The sequence below is a fragment of the Ananas comosus genome, linkage group 3 (genome assembly GCF_001540865.1).
Source record: "Ananas comosus cultivar F153 linkage group 3, ASM154086v1, whole genome shotgun sequence".
Taxonomy (NCBI): Eukaryota; Viridiplantae; Streptophyta; class Magnoliopsida; order Poales; family Bromeliaceae; genus Ananas; species Ananas comosus.
Window position 1 is genome coordinate 11974036 of NC_033623.1, and position 10286 is coordinate 11984321.

Sequence of the window (10286 nt, forward strand, 5' to 3'; positions counted from 1 at the left end):
TCCGATCCGCGCCGGTCGAGGTGGATCGAACGGGTCAGGCTTCATTAAAAGTCGTGCATGAGATGGCACTCATAGAGCGTTTCGAATTCTAAATTTTAAAATCAGCAGAAACTGCTCAAACCTATTTATTAAAATATGATTATGATTTTTTGACTAAAATTTTAAAAGTTTTATTTTGATCTTAGATTAAAATTTTAAATTTAAATTTTATTTGAATTTTTAAAATTTAAATTTTAACTTTGAAATTTTAAATTTCAAAAGTTAAAATTTTAATTTAGATATTAAATTTCAATTTTAAATTTCAAATCTCAAATTTAATATAAAATTTAAATTTCAAAATTTTAGAATTTAAAATTATAATTTTTTATTTAAAAATCACAAATTTCAAAATTTAAAAAATTCAAGATTCAATTTTTTTATTTAAATTTTAAAATTTTAAATTTTAAGTTTAATTTTAGATTTTAAATGGTTAGTTTTAAATTTTTAATATTTAAATTTTAAATTTCAAATTTTCAAATGTTAAATTTTAAATTTCAATTTGCAAATTTAGATTTTATATTTGGAACTAGAAATTTGAATTTAGATCTTAAATTAAAATATCAAGATTTAAATTTTAAATTTTAAAAGTAAAGAAAGATATAATCATGCTTATATATATTTAGCTAAATAAAATAGATATAAAAAATAATTAATAATAGTAATTTTTATTTTAGTTTTTTCAAATTATCTATACATCTATACATATACATTAATCTCCATGACTAAATCCTACATGTACCCACCCCTTCCTTCCAATCTCACGCAAAAATCAAATTTCACCTACCTTCCGAACTCATGCAAGAGCCAATTTTCACCTACATTCCTACCTCATGCAAAAATCAATTTTCACCTATCAAAACCAATTTTCACCTATCACCCAAACTCATGCAAATATCAAAAACCAATTTTCACCTACCTTCCTACCTCATGCAAAAACCAATTTTCACCTATCATCCAAACTCATGCAAATGGTAAGCTTAACTTACCCTCTCAAATTACACTATAAAAAGAAATGTGAGAAAGCAATTTTATATTCATCCAATAATATATCTCCTTTTTAAATATGTTAGCAATTGTTTTTGCACTGTTATTCTTGTAGTAGTGATTTTATATTTGCTAGTCGGAGAAGTCGTATTAGGAGATTATGTAAATAATGTACTTTTACCTAAATATCCATACTTCAGTAAATCAAATATGGATTATGCATCAGGGCAAGGTATATCCGTGCCATGTCGTGTTTGTCTGTTTTTTATTTATTTTTTATTTCTAAAATTTTTAATACTAGTTTACAAAGAGTATATAGTTGTTTATTTAATTTATTACCAAATAAACTTTAAATATCTTTTATATAGTTTTTTATGAAAATGTATTTCAAATTTGAATAGTTTTCCCTCAAAACTATTCAAATTTGAAATACTGAAATATAAGGTGCACCTTATATTTCCAATTTTTTCCCCTCAAAACTATTCAACTTTAAAATACATTTTCTTAGAAAACTATCTAAAAGCTATTTAAAGTTTATTTGGTAATAAATTAAATAAATAACTATATACTCTTTATAAACTAGTATTAAAAATTTTAGAAATAAAAAATAAATAAAAAAATAGACAAACACGACATGGCACGGATATATACCTCATGCCTGATGCATAATCCATGTTTGATTTACTGAAGTATGGATATTTAGATAAAAGTACATTATTTACATAATTTGCTAATACGACTTCTCCGGTTAGCAAATATAAAATCACTACTACAAGAATGACAGTGCAAGAACAATTGCTAAACATATTTAAAAAAGAGATATATTGTTGGATGAATATAAAATTGATTTCTCACATTTCTTTTTATAGTGTTATTAGAGAGGATAAGTTAAGCTTACCATTTGCATGAGTTTGGGTGATAGGTGAAAATTGATTTTTGTATGAGGTAGGAAGGTAGGTGAAAATTGGTTTTTGCATGAGGGCTTATATTTGCATGCTAGTAAATATAAAATCACTACGAGAACGACATTGCAAGAACAATAACCAAACATTTTTAAGAAGAGAAATATTGCTGAATGAATGTAAAAATGCATTAATCTCACATTTCTTTTTATAGTGTTTATTAAATATCAAGATCAACTTGAGAGGGTAAGTTAAGTTTACTTTTTCCATGAGTTTAGGTCATCACGAAATCAGTATGAAGTGGAATAGGTAAAAATTGGTTTTTCCATGAGGTTGGAAGGAAGGGCATGACAAAGTTATGTTGAAGTCTCTATTGCAATAATGCAAGTGTGATAAGAAATATTCTCTTTAACTTTTATATTATTTTTTTACCCTACTTGAGTTATACTAGTTAAGTTTTTTAAAATTTGATTCCCTATGAGCTATTACCTTTTGATTATTTCTATTTTTATCTCTAAAATTAACTAAAACTATCAAATTTGGTATAATCACAAATATATTTGATCACAATGTAACATAAAGAAGACACACTATCCTAATGACCAAAAAAAATTGTGAAATGAGATGGAAGTTTTCTGGGCAAACTAATAAATGCCACCAAAAAATACTGAAACAGAAAATTAAACCAGTTTTTCTCGGGATTAGTATTTCAAATTATCCTGAATCCTTGAGGAGAAAGAAAACCAATGATTGCAACTTTCAACTATATCTGGAGAGAAGCCTAGTCTGTGTATATATATATCCTGCTATTATACTCTTATTAGAGTGCTTGCGTTTGGTTCAGCTTATCTTGGCAAGATTATAGGCAATCCTGCCAGAATTACTGTGTTTGGTTCATCCGGTATGTAATATGTTCGGTGTTGAAGTGCTACAAAAGATGTAAGATTACATCAAAAATATTATCAGTAGTGTGTATCTTGGATTACTGAAGACGACTAATTTTGTATGTTATATAAAATTATAAGTTTACTCTTTCAACCCTTTCAGTATGTCATTTTAAAAATTTTAATTTAAAATTTTGAATTGTCAAATTTTAAATTTTAATTTTCAATTTTCAACTATCAATTTTTAATTTTTAGATTTTAACTTTTAAATTTTAAATTTTTAAATTTTAAATTTCAAACTTCAAATTTCAAACTTCAAATTTTAAATTCCAAATTTGTATTTTGAATTCTAAATTTTAAATTTAGAATTTTAAATTTTAAATTTATATTTATATTTTAAATTAAAATATTAATATTTTATATTTTTGTTTAAGTTTAAAATTTAAAATTTAAATTTTTTAAAAAAATTAAATTATTTAAAATAAAAGTAAAAAATATTATTTGTAAACAGTAAAAAAAAGTTTGTCAAATATGATTAAGGGCAATTTTGAAATAGACAATACTTTATTGTCAAGATTACTGAATATTATAGACTGAACCAAATATAGTAATGCTATAAACACTGCAATCCAGTACTATATTACTGTATTAAATCAAACGCGCTAACACAGTATCAGTAGTAATTTCATTTAAAAATTTAAAATATCTGAATATATCAAAATACTCCGTAATATGAAGACACCATACCTAGGTTGTTTATCTACTAAATCGTGAGACTTTTCTTTTTGTTTATACGCATGGTATTTAGTTTTCATGTACTGTAGAAGTGACTAAGCAACACATTTTTTGCAATAAAAGAAATATTAAGAAAGATAGTTTTTATTATGAATTTTGATAAATTAATAAGTTTTTTATTTGATTATATATAATCATTTAGTTTGACGAAAGACAAGCAAAACTATGCAAGATTTAGAAAACTCGATTTATCCGCTAGAGTTAAAGTAATTTAAAATAAAATATGGTTGATAGGTTAAAAAACTGTAATAGAATAAAATTGAGTAAAAATTTATAGGGATATTCTTAAGCGTAGATATATTTTGGAAATAGAGGGGTATGGAGATAAAAACCATATATTGTACTAATCATCAATTCCTGCATTGTATATGGATATTTTATTAAATAATAAAATAATTCTAATGAAAAAATCTATCTTAAAATTTATAAAAGAAATTAAAACTTAATTATTTGTAGATAATTTTATTCAATAAGATTATATAACATGTAAAATTTTTAGATAATATTATCTAGGGCAATTGCTTATATGCTTGTGAAAAGTTCCAATTTTTTACTTGTTCCGTTAAGAAGACTAATATAAAAAAAAGGGCAATTGCTTATATTTTTCGACTTTTTGATTTACCTCTCTTAGAAGGCTAATATTGAAAATACATTTTTTACATTCCAACCTATTTCTAATATATTTCTAGAGTTAAAATATATTGATAAACTCTGTTATCTCTATGAAATTACTATTTTGCCCTTTCAAATATACCCTTCTATCATCACCGACTTTTCTTATTTGCCCTTAAGTTAAGAGTATAAAAAGCATTTTGCTTTTTAGTCTTTTCAAATATATCCTTCTACCATCACCAATATTTCTTATTTCCCCCTAAATTAAGGGAAAAAGTGGCATTTTAATTTTTTTTAACTGTGGTAGATATTTAACTCATGTTTAACCCAAATTAACTTAACGGATGGTAATTGCAAAGATATTTTGGAGTAACGGAGGAGCAAATGAGGGTACATTGGAAAAAAAAAAAAAAGTAGGAATAAATAAGATATTTCTGAAGTTTTAAAGGGCATGTAGGAAATTATCCCTAAAAAAAAGAAAAATACTCTTTTAATGTTCCAATTTCTTTCAAATATATAGCCCTACAATAGATTCTGATAGTGCATTGTTACGAAAGTTGATATTTCTACAAAATTACTATTTTGCTTATTCAAATATTTTTTTTTACTATCATTCATTTTTCTTAGTTGTCCTTAAAATGTCAAATATTTTGTTGTTTATTCTCCAACGGTTATGTTCTAGCGATCATCTTTCTTTTTAAGCTTATAAAAAGTACAATTATGGCTAAAAAATAGATTACCATGGCTAAATCAATAATTCAACACAATTACATGTGAATTATCATAGCAATCACAACTTCACAATTTCATAATTACATATAAATCACTAATAAAATTTAAAGCTAGCGTTATATTTGAAATAACTTATAATGTTAGAAGGGCACTTTACATATTAGTCTTCTAAAAAAGGTAAATAAGAAAGTCTAGAACATTTCATGTGTATATAAATAATTGTCCCTTAAAAGGGATAATTACCTTCATAATAATTTATAATGTTAAAAGAGGTATTTTGATTCCTTTTTAACTTTGAAAAAATTTAATCCGAATTTAATTCTAGATGACTCAATGAATACTATACTAAGAGCATGATTATTTTTTAATAAGAAAAAATATGCAAAAGATATACTTAGAAACAAAAAAAAAGATACGTGTAAAAGTTTTGAGAGGTATAAGGATAATTATCCCTATATATTATATACTAGTGTAGAAACCAGCGCGATGCGACGGATAAAATTTTTTAATAAAAATATATATTAAATAAATAAAAATAAATATAAATATAAAGAAAAAATAAAAGAATATAACAAAGTCAAAGCTGTAAAATACGAAATTATTAATTTTCAATGGCTGTTCTTCGAGCATTGTATTTATTTTCTATTCCAAAGATGCAAACTAATAATGATTAACACATTCTGCATAACTCATGAAAACTTATCAGTTACTGATTTTTTGCAGAAATAATTTTGATATTATAAATTATGCAGGGACATTTACGATAACTTTGAACTTTTCAGAAGTACGAATGAAATTACCCTAATTTTTTGTATTCTTATCGTCCAAATGACATCTTTTTCATACTACTATTATCATCTTTTATTTTTAACTAAAAATAAAGAAAAAGATAGTCCAAGCCTATAGATGAAAAGCTGGTAAGATTTACACAAAAAAATTTAGTATACAAATAGTATTTTTCTGTTATTTTTTGCTTACACAAAAGCGGTGAATAATTCGTCATATTTAAATATGGTGATTTATTTACTGTTCATATTATTTTTTTTTAAAAATTCAATATATTTTATTAAAGATCTATTTTTATAATTATTTTTTTTAAAAAAATATTTTTATAATTATTATAGAAATTGATAGGATCATTTATATATAAAAAAAATTCAACAACCGTGGCAAAACCGGTCGAATGTAATAAATAAAGAAAATAAAATAAAAAAATTAAATAATGTTTCTTTCTCGCCTCCCTCTTTGAACCGTTTTCTCCCCCTTCTCGATCCCTTTCACCCTCTCTCGCTCTCCTCGATTGACCCCATCAAACCCTAATTCCTCTTCCTCTTCCTCTTCGTCTTCTTGCTCTCGCTCTATATATATATATATATATATATATATCACCATCATAGGGCGAAGAGATAGAGAGAGAGGAGAGGAGAGGAGAGGAGAGGGAGAGAGGGGGATCCATGGCGAAGCTCTACGTGGAGGCGGTGCCCCCAGCGGATATGAACAAGAACACGGAGTGGTTCATGTACCCGGGGGTGTGGACCACCTACATCCTCATCCTCTTTTTCTCGTGGCTTCTCGTCCTCTCCGTCCTCGGGTGCTCCCCGGGAATGGCGTGGACCATCGTTAACCTCTTCCACTTCGCCGTACGCCTCCCCTGACCCCTTTTTGATCTCCGATTACGAATTTAGCGTTTGTTGATTTAGCTGCGTTTATTTGGGTCTGGATGATTTGGTTTTGGAAAATAGGGTTTCTTGATTGAATCGGGGTTGCTGATTGGGGGAATATGAGCGCATGAGTTCCTAAAAGAACAACTTTTTTGGAAGAGTTTGATGGGAGATTTGATTTGCTTTGTGCAGTTAGGGAAAGTTTTTGTCTAATGAGTAATCGGTTTCAGTTTTGGGTGCTATCTTGCTTGAGGATGGTTGATATGCTTATCGTTGCTTTGTTCATGTGAGAAATATTTCACTTTGCAATGTTTGGGATTCGATGGTTTGTTGCTGTGAGCAGTCATGGGTAAATTCTCTTTTTTGATTGAATTAAATTTGTGAATCAGTTCTTGTTGTAGATATATGTTTCAGGTAATTTGCCTGTCGAAAGATATTACTTCCCATAAGATATGTTATAGAAGAAGCTAAACTCTCGGTGATTCTTTATTTCAAATTGGAAATGCTACAATAAGTAATTATTCTTGTATGTTGTTAGTTGGAAATATTTTGTAGCTATTATAAGGATTGCATTGAAAAGATAAGGAATTTAGGAATTCTTGAACATATATTGGAAGAGAACTATTTCTTTTGGATCTTTTATAGGTCATTTCTCTGTGATTTTATAGACACATGTAGAACTTCAAGTTAACTTTTTGTTAGACATGTATACGGTCCGCGTGTTTTTTGTGATTGTTAGACTGTTTTGGCTATCAAGAAACAAAAGAAACAAAAGACCCTTCTTTGAGCATAAATGAGATGAGAATGCAAAGGTGGATGAGCGATTATCGTTGATAAGACGGGATTTCCAATGAAAACTTTTGGTCTATAGTGGGAGTGGCTTCAATTGTAGATAAGGAGGGTTCATTCATTTAGGAATGCACGATGCTACGTAGAGATGTGAATTCGTTGTTCACGAGAGAAAGCAATCCTTACATTTGATGTCAAAAGAAGCAGGGACAGACTATATATGACATGGTTAGAGGTGATCAGTAGGACTTTATTTGCAAATTGTTTAGGCTATTATATGGCACTGACTAAATCTAAATTGCGAAAGAGAGATGATTCATGTAAAGAGCTCCTAATTTTTTTTATTTTTTATTTGTAAGGACAGACCCAACCTAGGATGCATGAAGGTTGTGGTAAGGTAAGCAGAAAATCGGTGGGAAAATACTAATAAGAATGCATAATTTAAGATGATGGAAAGCAAATAAGCCGTTTGTCATCTGATCAACATCAGTTTTATAACAATATTAAGTAATATGATAGTTAAGCTTTAGTAGCACAACAGCATCATTGCTGTGTGGTTAGGGGATCAAATAATCAGAAACGACATCAAAGAATGTCTTTTCATTATTGCATCTGCAATCTGCATGCAACAGTAATCCAATACTTACATTTCAGTTTTAGATTGTTGTAATGATAAATTGCTTTTTAATATTTTTACAGGCTTTTCTTTTTAATTCTGATCTTTGGCCCGTAAATTATCTTCTTTTGTTTATTGTTGACTTGCTTGTGTATTCACATAAAGTTTATCTTTTTCCTGCAGAGTTCTCTCTATATTTTATATTTGGTTCTTTCTGATTTTCTAGAGCTTTCCTTATGAAATCTGTGTGTTTCAGATCACTTACCACTTCTTCCATTGGAAGAAGGGAACTCCCTTTGCTGACGACCAGGGAATGTACAACACTTTGACTTGGTGGGAGCAAATGGACAATGGCAAACAGCTGACTCGGAATAGGAAGTTTTTGGTTGTAGTACCCGTGGTTCTGTAAGTATTCTTTCATCATCTTTGGCCACCATATTGTGCACAGATTGGGGGCACAAAAATGCTAAAACTATTATTTGCATGGGCATTAAGTACACCTAAATTATATTAGGCAAATCTTTAAATCCCAAATTGGCACTAGTATAACCCCTTGGACTAAGAGAAACTAAGAAATGAAAGTCTATGTTCTTTTCATATGTTGTAGCCACCGTTATGATCTAAGCCTATGATGTTTTCATGAAGTCTTCTTTCCATGGGTACATGCAGGCACGCATGTTTGTTTATCCTTTTCCTTACTTTCAAGTGGGTGGGTGTTTCTATTTCTTCCACAGATGTATACAGTTCACTGCAGTTTGGAGTGTACTAATACCGTACCTGGAAATTTAGATGGCAAACGTGTTAGTTAACAAACATGACATAAATCGGTTGCATTGTTTCTGATTGGAGAAGCAGCTTCTTCGGTTGTTTGCTTTACATGTTCCATCTGTGTAACATCAATTTCCCTGCACTAGACAACATTCATCAATGGGCTTGTTGTTCCCCCATATTCCAATATGTGAAGATGAAGTATAGAGATGTGCCTGAATCCTGCTCATTCTTAACAAGGATGTAATGAATATCGATCAATGAATATCATGACATAGTTGACCTTCGCACATAAGTGAGATGACTAGCTACTATAAAGCATAAACAAGTAAAATTGTCAGATTATAACACTCTCAGTCATGGACAAGTAAAATTGTCAGATTATAACACTTGAGCGCATGAGTTATAAAATATTTTTTGATAAGAAATTGAAATTGAAGTAATGATCATAATAACCAAGGTCTACAGCAGATAAATGACTTCCTATAGTAGTTCCTAACAGATGGATACAGATTCTTATGATTGCTTAATGCAAAGGTTCCAATAGGTGCTATCGTTTTGTTTATATGTCTAATGCCCATTAAGTTTGATTATGTTAATAAGTTGTTGCATTCTTTGTGAGTTTTTTTCCTTCTCAAATAGAGGTGATTTCAATATCTTATATTGTTATATTGGTTATTTTCATTCTTTGGTCAAAGAGCTATGCATTCCCTTTTTGTGGGCTATGAACCTACGAGGCTCTATGCAAAACTTTGAACCCTGTTATGGTGATATTGTAAAAGTTGTACAAGTGTTGAAAACAGAGTCCAACTATTCACTTTTCTTTCCTAATTTAATAGTCCTGCTTGAAAAGTGTGATATCTATTACATGGAGAGCTGCAATCATGCACTAATAAGGTCTACAGATACATGTCGGGTATAGTTCCAGTTAACATAATGCGGTGATCATATAACAAGAATATTGAGATGGTTTCTGTATATTTCTTTGATAAAGTATTGAGGTGGTTTCTCTATATTTCTTTGATACCAGGTACTTGATAGCGTCACACACAACAGACTACCAACATCCAATGCTTTTCCTCAACACTCTTGCAGTGATGGTGCTGGTTGTTGCTAAATTGCCTAACATGCACAAGGTCCGCATCTTTGGAATAAATGCAGGTAATTAAGTGGCAACATAAACTCACGAAAGGGTTTCTCTTTAGGTCTTTTTGTCCGGTTAAATTTATTGGATGCTTATAACTTACTAAATGGGCTCTGCTTAAGTATCAATCATCAACCAGTTCCGGCAAGTCATGGTAGGAGGTTTGTAATCGTTGTATAGAAAAACTTTAGAAACTGATGTTTTTCAGCTGCTGGCAATCTGTAACTTTCATGCTGTTATCTGTTTTTTTTTTTCTTTTTTTAAACAATGGTGCAAGAATCTGTTTGGTGCCACTATGTACAGTTTACCCTTGTTATGAATAAATGCTCCATTGCTATAAATTTTGAGTTGATAGGACTA

General features: G+C 29.1%; 1 protein-coding gene across 1 annotated transcript; it reads left to right on the plus strand.

Annotated features, from left to right (window-relative positions):
* LOC109708245 (ORM1-like protein 3) lies at positions 6183-10286 on the plus strand. Its single transcript, XM_020229910.1, has 3 exons — positions 6183-6588; positions 8271-8419; positions 9813-10286. Exons 1-3 carry the CDS (start codon positions 6403-6405, stop codon positions 9949-9951), a joined length of 474 nt encoding a protein of 157 aa, XP_020085499.1. The 5' UTR covers positions 6183-6402; the 3' UTR covers positions 9952-10286.

Bases quoted from the DNA above. Each gene is read 5' to 3' on its own strand.
- LOC109708245 (XM_020229910.1), top strand. From the start codon at position 6,403: ATGGCGAAGCTCTACGTGGAGGCGGTGCCCCCAGCGGATATGAACAAG. The intron at 6,589-8,270 runs GTACGCCTCCCC...TGTGTGTTTCAG, and splicing joins TTAACCTCTTCCACTTCGCC to ATCACTTACCACTTCTTCCA. The intron at 8,420-9,812 runs GTAAGTATTCTT...CTTTGATACCAG, and splicing joins GTTGTAGTACCCGTGGTTCT to GTACTTGATAGCGTCACACA.